A 16,200-nucleotide genomic window follows, 5' to 3' on the forward strand; every position below is an offset into this window, starting at 1 on the left:
CAGCGCAGAGCCCGACGCGGGGCTCGAACCCACGAACCGCGAGATCATGACCTAAGCGAAAGTCGGACGCTTAACCGACTAAGCCACCCAGGCGCCCCTTTTTTTTCTTTTTTAAGAGAGAGAGTGTGCGCGAGTGGGGGAGAGGGTCAGAAGGAGAGAGAGAATCTTAATCAGACTCCAGGCACAGCACAAAGCCCAACAGAAGGCTCCATCCCATGACCCTGGGAGCGTGGCCTAAGCCAAAGTCAAAAATCAGTCGGCTCAACCGATTGAGCCACCAGGTGCCCCTGAACCTATGTTTCCCTCTAAGAGTCTTGTGGATTTAGCTCTTGAATTTAGATCTTTGATCCGTTATGAATTAACTTTTGTATATGGTGTGAGGAATGGGACCAACATCTTTCTTTTACATGTGCATATCTAGTTGGCCCAGCACCATTTGTTGAGGAAACTAGTCTTTCCCCATTGAATTGCTGTGGTACTTTTCTCAAAAATTGATGATAAATGACAAGGCTCTTTCTGGATTATCAATTCTGTTCCGTTGATACCTTTTTCTTTCTTTATGCCAGTAAAGTGAGTTGGAAAGTATTCCATTCTCTTCTATTTTCAGTGAGAGATTATGTAGAATCGGTGTTAATTCTTTAAACGTTTGGTGGAATTCACCAGTGAACCATCCAGACCTGGGCCTTTCTTTGTGAGAAGTGTTTTGATTTCTAATTCAGTGTCTTTACTTGTTACAGGTCTACTCTCATTTTATATTTCTTCTTGAATCAATTTTGGGTAGTTTGTGTGTTTCTAGGAATTTGTACATTTCATTTATCTAATTTATTTCCATGTAGCTGTTCATAGTATCCCTTTATAATCCTTTTTATTTCTGTAAGATTAGTAGTTATAGTTCCCCTTTCATTTATGATTATAGTCATTTGAGTTTTCTCTCTTCTTGGTTAATTTAGCTAAAGATTTGTCAGTTTTGTTAATTTTTTTTCAAAGAACCGACCTTTGTTCTATTGATTTTCTCTCTTGTTTTTTACTGTTCTCTATTTTATTAAATCCTGTTCTAATCTTTATTATTTTCTTCTAGTTGTTTTAGGTTTTGTTTGTTCTTACTTTTCTAATATTTTAAGGTGTAAAGTTAGGTTATTCATTTGAGATTTTTCTTTTCTTTTCAATATAGGCATTCATAGCTATAAATTTCTCTTTGGGCACTGGTTTAGGCAGCTTCCTAAGTTTTGGTATATTGTGTGTTCATTTTCATTTATCTCAAAGTATTTCTAATTTCTCTTTTGATTCTTTTCTGTGATTGATTGTGTATTTAGCAGTGTGTTGTTTAATATCTTTGTATTTGTGAAGTCCTCAAATTTCTTTCTGTTATTTATTTCTTTTTTAAGTAGGCTTCATACCGGGCATGGAGCCCACTGCAGGGCTTGAACTCACAACCCTGAGATTGAGACCTAAGCTGAAGTCAAGAGTCGGATGCTTAACCAACGTAGCCACTCAGGCACACCTCTGTTATTTTTTTTTTTTTCTAATTTCATTCTGTTTTGGTGGGAGGTCACAATACTTTGTAAATGAGATCCTTTCACATTTTTGAACACTTGTTTTATGGTATAGCATCTTGACTGCCCTGGAGAATTTTCCACGTGCACCTGAGAAGAACACATATTCTCTACTTCCTAAGTGGAGTGTTCTATAAATGTCCATGACATTTAGTTGGTTTATAATTTTTTGTCTCCTATTGTTGATCTTTCTCCTAGATTTTCTATCCAGTAGTGCAAAGAGGTATTTAAGTCTCTATTATTGCTCAGTTGTCTATTTCGTTTACTGTTTCTGTCAGTATTTGCCGTCATGTATTTGGTACTCTGCTTTTAAGTGCAGGTATGGTTAGAATTGTTATATCTTCCTGATTGGTCCTTTTGTCATTATAAACGGATCCTCTTTATCTCTAGAAACTTTTTTGTTTTGCTATCCATTTTGTATGATATTAGTGTATTCACTCTGGCTGTCTTGTGGTTGTTATTTGCATGATATTTCTTTTTCCATCCCTTTACTTTCAGTTAGTATCTAAAGTGTGAGTCTAAAGTGTGTCTCCTGTAGACAGCATATAGATGGATTTTTAAAATCTAGAATGATGATATCTGCCTTTTGATTGAGTTGTTTAACCCATCCACGTTTAATCTGATTTTCGATATGTATAATTTACATCTGCGATTTTACTTTTTGTTTTCAATAGGTCTCATATTTTTTTTTGTTTCTCTGTTCTTCATTTGCTGCTTTCTTTAGCACTAAGTAAATGTTTTGAATGTAGCACTTTACTTAAATCAATTTTCACTACTTTTTTGGTTATTTCCTTAGTGGTTACTTTAGGGATTAGCAGGTACATCCTAACATAATCAGCTTTAGATTTATACTAATTTAATGCTAGTAAAATATAGAAATATTTCTGTATACCTCTGTTTTCTCCCTTTTTGTGGTATTACTATCCTACATATTGCATCAAAAATGTTAAAACTTCAAAAAAAAATGTTAGAAACCCAACATGTTGTTGAAGATATTACTGTATATAATTTTAAGCCTTCTAAAAGAGCTAGAGAGGAAAGGAATACAAATAGATATTATGACTTTTGTTGTAGTAACATTATTTATATTTATGGTTTTCTTCATTTTTCCTGTGGATTTTAGTTATTAATTAGAGTCCTTTTTTTTACCCCCATGCAGTTTTGCTCTCATCCACTTCATTTGTGCTGTTATTGGCAAATATATTCCATTTCTATAGATAATATTTGCTCAACAATGCACTACATATATATTGTTCTATACAATTGTTTTTAAAATCTTTTAAGAGAAGAGGGGCACGTAAGTGGCTCAGTCAGTTAAGCATCTGACTTCGGCTCAGGTCCTGATCTGACGGTTCGTGAGTTCAAGCTTTGCATTGGGCTCTGTGTTGACAGCCCAGAGCCTGAAGCCTGCTTTGGATTCTGTCTCCCGCTCTCTCTCTCTCTGCCCCTCCCCTGCTTGTACTCTTTCTCTTAATCTTAGAAGAAAGGAACAGAAATTAATATTTATACTGTCTTTTATAGTTACCCTCACTTGCTGTGCCCTTTGTTTTTTCATGTGGATTTGAATTACCATTTGGAATCACTAGCTTTCAGACTGAGTACCTTCCTTTTGTATTTCTTATTAGGCAAGACTGCTACCAATGAATTCTCTCAGTTTTTTATTAGAAAGATTGTTATTTCGGGATGCCTGGGTTGCCCAGTCGGTTAAGTGTCCGACTTCAGCTCAGGTCATGATCTCACGGTTCATGGGTTCGAGTCCCATGTCAGGCTCTGTGCTGACAGTTAGCTCAGAGCCTGGAGCCTCTTTCAGATTCTATATCTCCTTCTCTCTCTGACCCTCCCCTGCTCACGCTGTCTCTCCCTCTCTCTCAGAAATAAACAAAATATTAAAAAAATTTTTTAAAAAGAAATATTGTTATTTCACATTCGTTTAAAAAAATTTTTAATGTTTATTTTTGAGAGAGACAGAGCATGAGTGGGGGAGGGGCAGAGAGAGAGGGAGACACAGAATCTGAAGCAGGTTCTAGGCTCTGAGCTGTCAACATAGAGCCCAACGTGGGGCTTGAACTCACGGACTGCGAGATCATGACCTGAGCCAAAGTTGGACACTTAACCGACTAAGCCACCCAGGCTCCCCTCACATACATTTTTTTAAAGATGGCTTTTCTGAATATAAGATTCTCAGTTGGCCTTTCTCATTTTTCTTTGAGCACTTTGAATATGTTGTCCCACTGTCTTCTGGCCTCCAGTGTTGCTGGTGAGAACTTGGCCTTTAATTTTATTGGAGTTCCCTGTTTATAGATCTCTTTTGTGTTTGTCCTGCTTGGAATTCCTTGAGTTTCCTAGATGTGCAGATGAATGTCTTTTTAACACATTTGGGCAGTTTGGGGCCACTATATTTCCAATTTCTTTTTTTTTTTCCCTGCTCCTTTCTCTCACTCCTCTCCTGGTTTTCTCATTATGTATCTATTATAATGGCCCTTAGTGGTACTCCACTTTTCTCTGATGCTCCATTCACTCACTTCCCTTCGTTCTTTTTTTCTCCCTGTTCTTCTGATAGTATAATCTCTACTGATCTGTCTCCAAGTTCACTGCTTTCTTCTGACAGTTCAGATCCATTCTTGAGCCATTCTAGGGAATTTTTGATTTTAGTTGTACTTTTCAGCTCCAGAATTTCCATGGGATTATTTTTATACTTTCTGTTTATCGATATTCTCTATTTGATGTGATGTGATGTGGTTTGTCATCATGATTTACTTCTTTAGTCATGGATTTGTTTCATTCTTGGAACATACTCATAATGGCTATTTGAAGTCTTTGTTAAATTCAGTATCTGGTCACTCACATAGGCAGATTCTGTTCCTCACGCTTTTTTTTTCCTAGTATATGAGTCATACTTTCCTGTCCGCATGCATAGCTCATCATGTTTTGTTGGAAACTGGACATTTTAGATGATGTATCATAGCAACACCGATTCCTTCTTCCCCTTCCCCAGAGCTTGTTACTGTTATTTGTTTGCTTATTTGTTTGGTCATGGCCGCATTATTTTTGTCAAGTCTAGTCCACTCTGAAATGTTAACCTTTTGATGTTGCGCCTCAGGGTGCACAGCCTTGGATGTGCACACAGTCACCCTGGTGGGTCAGTACTTTTTACAGGCCTTTCTTTGGCTGCCTCTCTCCCTGACCTGAGGGCCGTTAATTGCCAGCTAATTGCTCTATTGTTTTCAACAATACCCTGGAGCATAATTTCTCTGTCTGACTAATCCAGTCAATTTGAGATACCTTTGTTGGGCCAGCTCCTGAGGTCAGGTTCTTGATTTGTTGTGATCCCAGGAGGGCCCCTCCCAGCTTGTCTTTTTCCCCAGATCTCTTCTGCACACTTGTCAGCCTATGGCTTAGGGTGTATAGTCCATAAATCTATCACACTCTTTCCGGCTGCCTGTCATTATAACCTGTACTCTTTTTTAGAATATCCTGAGGCTTGAATCTTTTCACTCTCTGTTGTAAAGGAATCCTATTCTTGAGAATATATTAGGAGCTGCCTGTTTTAAGGCCTGCTTCTCGGAGGCCGGATCTCTGATATGTTGCTCTGGAGGTGGGGGAAATGGAGTGTTTATCTCTGAGTGAAACTGGCACTTCTGGAGCTGAGCACTAGGTCCCTCCCTCGGGTCTTCCTGGGTTGGCTCTCCAGGCATTGAACCAGTGCCTTACAGTCACAACTGCCTTACAAGAACACTCAGGGAATACTCCAGGGTTCCCACCAGGATGACACCCAGGGTAGATGGCCCACGCCACCAGTAGAGACTGGGTAGACAAAAGCTGCCCCCACCTTGCAGCCACGATTGTTTGGACTTTAGAATCAACCCTGGGTAGCTGGGGTAGGATGAGAAAAGCTGAGGTCCTGTCCCTTCCAAGAAGATGGCCCTCGGAAAGGGAGCCAGGGGAGAGGCTGCCTCGGTCCCTTGGTTATGCCAGTGTGGAGTGGCGCCGGGAGAGGCACCAAAGAGAACTGCTGTGGTTTAAATCCTCAAGAATCTCCCTATTACCTGTGAATTTTAGCAGATTAAAAAAAAAATAGATGTTTCGTACTTTGCTGTAGGCCTTTAGGTCCAATGTTTGTTTTGTTTTATTTTTTATTTTTTTAAAGTTTGTTTATTTTTTGAGCTAGAGAGAACGCAAGCAGGGGAGGGGCAGAGAGGGGAAGAGAGAGAATCCCAAGCAGGCTCCCAGCTGTCAGCGTGGAGCCCAGTGTAGGGCTCCATCCCGTGAACTGTGAGATCATGACCTGAGCCAAAATCAAGAGTCGAACACTTAACTGACTTAAAGCCTCCCAGGTGCCCCTGTTGTTTTTTTTTGTTTGTTTGTTTGTTTGTTTTTGCTCTTAATAATTTTCACTAGTTTCATTGGGAATTAGGTCTGCAGAGCTCCTCACAATATGCTAGAAGTCCATCTCCCCCACTACATTTCGGTTACAAATCCATATTTTACACCCAGGCCTTCGCTAGTCTGCTTCTTTCAAGTTTCAGATTTCCCTCATGACAGCTTTCTTTTGATCTGTAACCCCCGGTTTTGTTTGCCTGTGCCACAGCATGCTTGATCCCACTCTTAGCTTTGAAATCTAAACAAACACAATATAGTGAATTTATCTTCTTTAAGTTTATTTATTTTGAGAGAGAGCAGGTGAGAGCGAGTGAGAGAGCCCACAGAGGAGGGGCAGAGAGAGGAGACCAGGCAGGCTCCACACTCTCAGCACGGAGCCTGATTTGGGGCTCAAACTCACTAACCACAAGATCATTCTGAGACGAAATCAAGAGCCAGATGCTTAACTGACTGAGCCACCCAGGCGCCCCAACAATATAGTGAATTTGAGGAAACTTTTATTTGTCAAGTTGGTTTTCATATAACACCCAGTGCTCATCCCAACAAGTGCCCTCCTCCATGCCCATCACCCCCCCTTCCCCTCTCCCCCTCCCCCATCAGCCCTCAGTTGTTCTCAGTATTTAAGAGTCTCTTTTGGTTTGCCTCCCTCTCTGTTTGAAACTAACTTTTCCCCTTCCCCTCCCACATGGTCCTCTGTTAAGTTTCTCCTGTTCCACGTATGAGTGCAAACATATGATATTTGTCCTTCTCTGCCTGACTTATTTCGCTCAGCATAACACCCTCGAGTTCCATCCACGTTGCTACACATGGCCAGATTTCATTCTTTCTCATTGCCATGGAGTATTCCATGGTACACATAAACCATATCTTCCTGATCATTTCGTCAGTTGATGGAAGAGTTAGGCTCTTTCCATGATGTGGCTGTTGAGAGTGCTGCTGTGAACATTGGGGTGCGTGTGCGCCTGTGCATCAGCACTCCTGTATCCCTTGGGTCAATTTCTAGCCATGCCATTGGCTAATGTTATTTTAATAATGCTCCTATTTAAAAAATATTGCTAATATTTAAACAGCATCCTGCATGTAGATTTCAAGTTAGCAGTTTTCATCCCACACTTTATTGCGGACCTATATACTGTGCCAGAGCTGAGGAAGGTGAGGAGGGTCGTGAAAAGACAATGCAAGCCACAGCTGCTCTTAGTGGGGAGAGGGGGGGTAGAACACAGGGGGCCAGTGAGTGTAGGAACTTGTCCTACTTGTTCTTAGACTGACAGTGAGAAATACTGTTGGATAGTTATTTGGGTTAATTTCAAGAGAGTGCACATCTAGACTTCGGCTGAGGTAAACATAAACACTGCTTATGCTTGTTGGCAACCTAGTCATTTTCCATTTTATTTGAAAATCTCAATGGAAAATTTCCTAGTAAATAGTTTCATAACCCCTACGCTTATTTATTAACTTCTTAAGTTTATTTTTGAGAGAGAGCATGCATAGATGCACGAGCGGGGGAGGGGCAGAGAGAGGGGGAGAGAGAGAATCCCAAGCAGGCTCTGAGCTGTCAGCACAGAACCTGACTCGGGGCTCAAGCTCACAAACCAAGAGATCATGACCTGAGCCAAAATCAAGACTCACATACGTAACTGTCTGAGCCCCCCAGGCGCCCCTCATAACCCCAGCTTCTAGCTTTCTTTTCACTTGGTATCAATAGCAGCATTTGTCAGTTTCAATATGCCAAACCGTTATAAAGACTTACTTCCTATTTGGCTCTAACCTGAATAAATCAAATCTCAAAATAGATACAGAAATCGTTTAGTGCTTTGTTTTGAACACAGAAATTATTTGCTCCCCTTCCACAGAGGAGAATGGCCTTGAATTGAGCACAAAGGGATGTTCTTTCATTACATGTTTTATTTTTATCTTCAAAAAAGAGAGTCTCTTGGAAGAGATCTTGGGTGGAGTAATAGTAATGGGGAAGAAAGTAGACATTAAGTGCCCACATGTCTACAATATCGTCAAGGAAAACCCATGCTTCTCATCTTTCTTATGGCCAGGATATCCAATACCAAAGCTTGACATGAACTTTTCGTTGGAGCCTCGAGAAGAGGCATGGGTGAAAGAACTACAGGATTCCAAAGAAATGAAACAATTACTTGATTCCAAGCTAGGTAAGTAACTGCTCATTGATATCATGGACAAAAGGAAAGAAAAATTCAACTATAATCAGGGTAAAGGGTTTGAGGTTGTACTTAGGAATGTCTGTATTCCTACTGGTGGCTTCATGCAACTCTTCATTTTCCCTCCTGTGTCCCTCTCTGTGGGGCACAGTGACATCTGCAGCTTTTGTTTCTTCCCTCAGGTTTTGAGATTGGGATAGAGGACGAAGATGATCCTTCAAAACAGAAGAAGCTGGAGAATATGTATCCCTTTATTCTTACTTTAGAGGGGAACGCTCTCCATGGTCCCATTTTGCAGAAAGACTATGTACAGCTGGAGAGTCCGTGGGAAAGCCCCCCAGAGGATTTACAGACAGATTTAACAAAACTGGTAGACCATCAGAGCGCCTCTGCAGGAGAGAAACCTGAGAATTCCCACTTAGAAGAACCTCTGGACCCCAGGCCCCAGAAGAAAAAGAGTCCAGGGGACAAACCTCACCGATGTCCTCAGTGCGGAAAGTGTTTTGCACGGAAGTCGCAACTGACAGGGCACCAGAGGATTCACTCGGGAGAGGAACCTCACAAGTGCCCCGAGTGTGGGAAAAGATTCCTTCGTAGTTCAGACCTTTATAGACACCAACGACTTCATACCGGGGAGAGGCCCTATGAATGCACGGTGTGCAAAAAGCGATTCACTCGGCGGTCACACCTGATAGGGCACCAGAGAACCCACTCTGAAGAAGAGACGTACAAGTGTCTTGAGTGTGGGAAAAGCTTTTGTCACGGGTCGAGTCTCAAAAGGCATCTGAAAACTCACTCGGGTGAAAAACCCCACAGATGTCACAGCTGTGGGAAAAGTTTTAGTAGGCTGACAGCCCTCACTCTGCATCAGAGAACTCACACAGAAGAGAGACCTTTCAAGTGTAATTACTGTGGGAAAAGCTTTAGACAGAGACCAAGCCTTGTGATTCACTTAAGAATTCATACAGGGGAGAAGCCATACAAGTGTACTCACTGTTCTAAGAGCTTCAGGCAGAGGGCGGGCCTTATCATGCACCAAGTCACTCACTTCAGAGGACTTCTTTAACAGTTGTTGGAGATAAGCAGGTCCCTAGCAGAAATTGACACTAACTCCAAAAAAAAAAAAAAAGTAACCTACAGAAGCCTGTTTGTCTTGAAAGAATCTTTCTGTTAGAGCTTAGGAGAACACGTTTGAAAAACTTACTTTTAAAAACCCTTCTTCCAAAGTTTATGAGTTCTAGAGTATCCATCTCCTCTTCCAACATCCCCAGTTTTGATTTATGCTGTCTCTCTGACTTTTTTTTTTTTTAACATTGAAATGGTTTGTGTCCCAAGCCAACTCTTTCCTAGATAGAGGCGGAAAGCATATGATTGCTGACAGTCCTTTTCAGAGGAGGGCCAATAGGGTGGACGGTCGTGACTATCAACATAATGACTAAAACAGCACCGTAATTCTTCTGCTGTCATTAAAGAGTGTTGTGTTAGTTCAAAGCCTTCTGTGTGCCCCAGGTAGCAAGAAAGGAGACAGTGTATGTTTGTCAAATAATAAAAAATGTGTCGAGAACACATTTGCCTGGCGAGAGCTGGGTTATTTCCACTGACGTTGTTTGCTTAAGGGAATCAGGATTCTGACCTTTACTTAGGAATTTTGCAAAGTTCGCCAGTCCGTTTCATTGGCGGTCTGGGGTGAGGCCGCTTACAGCTGAGTGTTAATGTGATGACTTACTTTGTTCACAGACTAACTTAAGCTTTTTGTGGAAGAATCCATGGGACAGTTGATGTCGCACAAGTAGAATCCAGTTTAATGTAGATTGACAGAGAAGCCAGTGTCTGTGGCTTTTTATTCTCCTTCAGTATTCACCAGTGTGTCTCAGTGTTTTTAAGATTTTGCCCATTCTTGAATTCAGTGTCCCCCTAACTGTGGGTCATAGAGCACCTAGCTGTACAAGATAGTTTACAAATAAGTTCGGGAATCCCTGCTGACTCCACTTTCTAGATGCACAGTGCCCATCAAGACCTCTCTCTTTAGAGGTCCTCTGTAAAGGTGGGAAAAGCACCTCTTTTGGCTCAATGTTTTGCAAAGCTATTTGACCCCAGGACCCTTTTTCTTGTATACCCAGTAATACCCCACAGAACTAGTATTCTGCAAATATTCCTTGGAACACACTGCCTTTAACAACTTCTTTAGCTACCCCTGTAGTCTCCTTGCTCCCAAGCCTAGTTATCTCCAGTTGTTTCCAGGGTGTTATGAAAAATTCTTTACGTATATACATTTTTTATGTAACACACACACAGCATTTTAAGGAGGCGACGGTCACTGATTGAGGTAATTTACAAGTCTCTCAGTGATTCTCAACCTCTTTGAATTTTACTTATAATCACACACACATATTGCTACTTATGTAAACGTCCTCGTATAGTCATGGTAAGGACTCAAATTCCTGTGGCAAGGGAAGAACTCTCTTTGTCAGGTATAGCTGTTAATACATGAAAATACTCGTTCAGCCTAGTTCCTTGTTATAAAACACAAGAAGTAGGATATTCAAGTGTCTTTTCTTTAGGAAGATACCAGTCATTCTTTCCCTAAACTAGCACTAGGGAAAGCGTATTTTGTTCTATTCCATTGAAGTTCTTGGAAGTGATATTGAATATAAGTATTTCAGGGGCAAGTGCCATGTGCCTAACTGGTCCTGTTCTAGGCTTAATGGAAACTAGTGAAGATGTTAATCCGTGAGTCCAGTTCATGAGGAGTTCAGAATATCATTAGTTAAACAGGAGTTGGGAAACAAACGGAGAACAATGCAAGAGAGTTTATAATCAAGTGCCAAAGCATAGCCAGTGCTCCAGCCAGGACGTATCTTTAATTCTTGTCATCCAGGTCCCTGTATGATGCTGCTATAAGCGTGGGGTTACAATTGACATCCCAGTAGCAATAAACATGTAACACGGGAGGAGTCTGAATGTAGAGATGAAAACTACGGAATGTAATGGCTTCTCTTTTCTCTCTTGTGGACTTGCATTCAAACCAGAACAGTGCCTTAGAACGGATGTGCCCAACTGCTCTGTATCTATGCAATATTTCAATAAAGTGGAAATGTGTACGTTCTTCCTGCCTCCATCCCATTAACTGATTGAACAGCTCAGACCCGCTCCCGTGAGCTCTGATAACAAGCACCACAGTTGACTCCTGCCCCCGCCCAAACTTGGAATCACGTTCCTCTCTGCAGCCACGGTGCCAGGTTCATGCATCATTCTGAGCATTTCCTATGGGCAAGTTGAGCTCGTAGGCTCAGTCGCGGTCATAATGTGAGCCACCCCCCCTCCCCACCATCTGTAGCATACACGCACAACGAGGTTTTCCAGGGGAGAGAACATCCGTTACTCATTGCTTTGTTATACGGTCCTATAGGTAACATGTGCCAATAAATACTTGTGGCACCGGATCAAGAGATACGCGAAATCTTGGAAATGGATATCCTAGTGAGAACACTGTGTGGATGTGTCTGATTAGATTTCTGAACAGTTCAGAACGGTAAGGGCAAAATACCTACCTCTGAAGTACTATGAAGGGCAAAAACCAGTACCATCTCAGCAGTGCTAGGAAGAAATGAGGTATGTAGTGTTCAGGCCTTACACAGTATAAGCCTTCAATAAATATTCAGGATATGTCATTCATTCATTCATTCATTTATATGTTTATTTTTTTGGGAGAGCACAAGCCGGGGAGGGGCAGAGAGAGAGAGGGACGGGGGGTGTTGGGGGAAGCGGGGGGAGTCCCAAGCAGGCTCCACGCTGTCAGTGCAGAGCCCAGGGCAGGGCTCAGACCCAAAAACCGTGAGATTATGGCCTGAGCTGAAATCAAAGAGTCATGCACTTAACTCACTGAGCTACCCAGGTGCCCCGGGATACTGTCTTTTAATTCTTTGCTGTTAAATGATAAAAAACATTTAAGTTGTTGATTTTCCTCTAAATACGGTTTTAGTCACATTCTATATTTTTTATATAATGTTTGCATTAGGATTTTCTAGGGAAATAGAACACACACATATATATAATATAAATATAATGTATAATTATATAATACAAATAAATATATAAAAATAATATACATATTATATATATATGTAGAGACAGAGAAATTACAGGAATTGGCTCATGCAGTTATGAAGATTGAGCAGTCCCATAATGTGCTATCCGCAACCTGGAGAGCCAGGAAGGCTGGCAGTATAATTCAACCCGAGTTGGAACACGTAAGAACCAGAGGAGCTGACGGTGTAACTCCCAGTCCTAAGTGGAAGGCCTGAGAACTGGGAGGCTGCAGGTATAAGCCCTGAGTCTGAAAAACAGAGAACCGGGAGCTTTCATGTTCAAGAGCAGGAAAAGATGGACCTGCTAGCTCAAGAAGAGAGCAAGAGAATTCGCTCTTCGTGACGTTTTTGTTCTATTTAGGCCCTCAAGACTGGAGTCTTGCCCGTGCACTGGGTGAGCGCAGAACGCTTTACTCAGTCACTGGGTCAAATGCAGAACGTTTTACTCAGTCACTGGGTCAAGTGCTAATCTCAATGGTCACAGTGTTCTTACTGGTGATTTCAAAATTATTTATTGCAGTTTTCATCACAGTTCCCCTTTGAGCCAAAGCTAGACAATATCACGGTTTTCTTTTTTTTTTCTTAATTTTTTAAAGTGTTTTATTTATTTCTGAGAGAGAGCGAGCAGGGGAGGGACAGAGAGAGAGGGAGATACAGAATGGGAAACAGGCTCCAGGCTCTGAACTAGCTGTCAGCATAGAGCCCGACGCGGGGCTCGAACCCACGAACCGTGAGGTCATGACCTGAGCCCAAGTCGGACGCGCAACCGACTGAGCCACTCAGGCGCCCCATTATCGTGGTTTTCCTTTTCACTTTTGGTTTTGCCCCATCGTGCCTAGAAAATGAGGTTCATTCTATTTCTGCTTTTAACGTTCATTTTGGGTTTTTTAAAAAAATTAGGCTCCTATTTGATAACATCTGGGAAGTCTCCCAAAGCCTGGATGTAAGGCACACGTTTAGAATACAGTCCTCGACCTCTCGAGAGTTACTTTAATGCCTTTAGGGCTGTCTTGGTGTTTGGGAGGGACAGGGACCCAGAAGAGCTTGGTGTCCTCCCCATTGTGCCTCCCTGCTCCCTCGGTAAGAGGTTTTTGGGAATTCATTCTGCATGTTACAGTTGTTAATAGCCGCCCAGCAGGAAATGCGGGAGGCCAGAGGACCCAGGAGAGACCTAGCGTCTCCATACCCAGCGGGGACTCTCCCTCGCACTCCGGATGGTCTATGCCCCTGGAAGCAGGTGTTTGCACCAGCGGCCCTCCTGAATGGGCAGGGACTGCTTCGGAGGGTGCCGAGGACGCTCTCCAGGTTCAAGTCCAGGCGATCGGGACGTGCAGGTGAATCAGCCCCGAGTGGCCCCCCAGCAGGTTGCGGAGGAGAGACGTTAAGCTTGGCTCTCTTGGACTTGCAGTCACGGCCTGCAGGAAACTGCGCGAGCTTTCTTCCTGAAACCCGCTGTCGCGTCTACCTGGGATGTGGGCTGAATCATCTCATAAATAACCAAAGCTCACACTTACACCCCGGGCAACCTCGGCTTCTTTTCTGGTCCTCCGTAACAGATAGGGAACAGATGCGCGGCCAGCTCGCCCCCTAGTCTCTCCTTAGCATTAATAATCAATGTACTCCGCCCCTCCCCCCCACCGCCCCACCCCCAGTTCTGGAATTTTAACTACGGAGACTGGAGGGTGGTCGTAGGTTCTTTTCTCACCAGAGTGATGATGGATTAGTCTCTAGTCAGCCTTTTCCACTTTGCGTTGTCAGACAGGACTTCTCAGAGGTCTAGCAAGGCCTAAGGTTACATTTTTGGAGGATCCAAAGATAAAGAAAATATTTATCTTTCCTCTGGATGAGTGAAGCCCGTCATATACATGAAACACCGGTTTTCAAAACCAAAATTTTAGCTCCACGGATTGTGCTCAAAAGGTACACAACTACTGAGTCACTGAAAAATTCTTCTAGATTTTCATTTGAAATAAATAAACCATATGAATAGTTTATGTTGAATGTATGCAATCACACACTGCCACACTCAGAATTTCCGTCAACAGGGTGATGGCGGATCCCATCCGTGACCCCCCTCAGGGACACTCCTCCACTGTCTTCACCGTGTAACATGGCTTGCGTTTTGAAGTGCTACATGTCGTGGAAAAATGTCCAGGATGAATAATACTCTGTACCTCATGCCAGCCTTTCCTATAGTCCTCAAACTACTCACCTCATCATACCCCCTTTCAAAACAAAATTCCTGTTCTCTTAGTTCTACCAAAGCCCCTGCTCTGACTCCCACCTAAACTGACCCAGAGCTCAAGCATCTAGAGGAGACAAAAGGGTGAAATAGAGAAGCCAAACCACCCCTCTAAACGCAACTTCCACCTTATCCTTCAACCACTCCAGCTGCTGAAGAACTACAAGAAGTTGACGTGTCCACCACACCACACCTTCCGTGCAGGTGATAAGTCAGGACCGGGATGTCCCTTCTAGCCACCTCGGCCATCTTCAAGTTCCATTCTGATCTCCTTCTTGATGCACTGAGTTCTGACAACGGTGTCTCCAAACTTTGGAATCTGGCTTTCCCCTTAGAGAGCATGTCTTAGCTTTCCCAGGCCCCGACACTCCCATTCATCTTTCCAAAGGCCCCCTGGGATTAAAAACATCAACGAGTTAGGCGCCTGGGTGGCTCAGTTGGTTAAGCGTCTGACTTCGGCGCAGGTCATGATCTCATGGTTCGTGGTTCAAGCCTCAGATTGGACTCTGTCCTGACAGCTCAGAGCCTGGAGCCTGCTTTGGATTCTGTGTCTCCCTGTCTCTTTGCCCTTTCCCCACTCTCTCTCTCTCTGTCTCTCAAAAACAAATAAATGTTAAAAAAACTTTTTTTAAAAAATCAATGAGTTGTTGGATTAATACAGCCGTACCAAGACCATATACCCCATACACAAGGGGAGGGGTCATCCATATTGGTAAAGGTGGGACTGAAAGTCAATTTTTCTGCCTGATGCCAGAAAGTCTCTTAGTACAAGTCATTTGCTCGTAGTAAAGGTGCACGTTGGTTGCTACAGGATTTAGTTCTTGAACATCTTTAGTATGGAGAACTGGGTTTGCCCTTAGGAAAATGGCTCCTTTTTTCTCTGCTAAATGCCATTGGCTGTTGGTAGTCTGAACCCATTTGTCCTTTTGGTCTTCTCAGAGGGACAGTTGCATTCCCTCAAAGGGATGCTGCTTACCAGAACTTGATCTGTGAAGCCTTAGGCAGCCCTCTGCGGTTCACTTTACAAAACGCATTCAGGTTGCCCTTTCTTCTCTGTACCTGATGATGTGATGACCTTGTTCCCTCAAGAAGTAAACAATACATGGTTTCGAGTGGGCTTGCAGCATTTGAGTGTCTTACTTTTGATTTGAAACCACGTCAAATAAACTTGTACAGAGGTGGTCTCCTTCTTGGTCATGGCCGAATGAGTGGTTCCTGGGGATAATTATACTTGATTGGAGCCCTATGTGATTCTGGGATTTAGTAATTCTGCTGATATCAAGCATGTGCCGTCTGTAGCCTCTTCCTGCCTTTGAGGCAGCGCCTAGGCATCTGCCTTCTCAGGCATTCTGGAATAGCAGGGCCAGGCAGCCAGCCGGGAGACCTGGCCTGGGGGAGTGCTGGGCACCCAGTGTTTTCTACAGGTGCCCATTAGGATTCCAGCCGGGAAAAGGGTTCACATAAGACACAGCATAAAGCTGACCTTGGAAAAATAAGTTTAAGTCAAAAGTGAGATACGTATGAGGATGTTCAGTGGAATAGGTTTAAGGTTTAATGTGAGACAAGAATGGTGATAACACCTGGGGCTGCTGCTGGTCAGGAGACAAGGAACACGAAGACCAGGACTCACATAACGCGAACATCCAGTGTGTGACAAGAGCATCAAGACGGCTGCTACAAGTGGGGCGCCTGGGTGGCTCAGTCACTTGAGCGTCTCATTTTGGCTCAGGCCATGAGCTCGCAGTCTGTGAGTTTGAGCCCCAAGG

At 43.0% G+C, this 16,200-nt stretch overlaps 1 protein-coding gene across 3 annotated transcripts in view; it reads left to right on the forward strand.

The window, feature by feature from the left end:
* Positions 1-9,287, forward strand: part of ZNF449 (zinc finger protein 449) — a 20,993-nt gene extending 11,706 nt beyond the window's left edge. For all 3 annotated transcript variants that reach the window (XM_039225504.1, XM_039225503.1, XM_039225505.1), the window contains 2 exons: positions 7,982-8,095; positions 8,287-9,287. In XM_039225504.1, coding sequence (XP_039081435.1) covers positions 7,982-8,095; positions 8,287-9,170 — 998 coding nt within the window. In that variant the 3' untranslated portion in view covers positions 9,171-9,287. The remainder of the gene's footprint in view (positions 1-7,981; positions 8,096-8,286) is intronic.
* Positions 9,288-16,200: the final 6,913 nt, after the last annotated feature.

Source organism: Hyaena hyaena, unplaced genomic scaffold (genome assembly GCF_003009895.1).
Source record: "Hyaena hyaena isolate Hyena2069 unplaced genomic scaffold, ASM300989v1 scaffold_2248, whole genome shotgun sequence".
Lineage (NCBI taxonomy): Eukaryota > Metazoa > Chordata > Mammalia > Carnivora > Hyaenidae > Hyaena > Hyaena hyaena.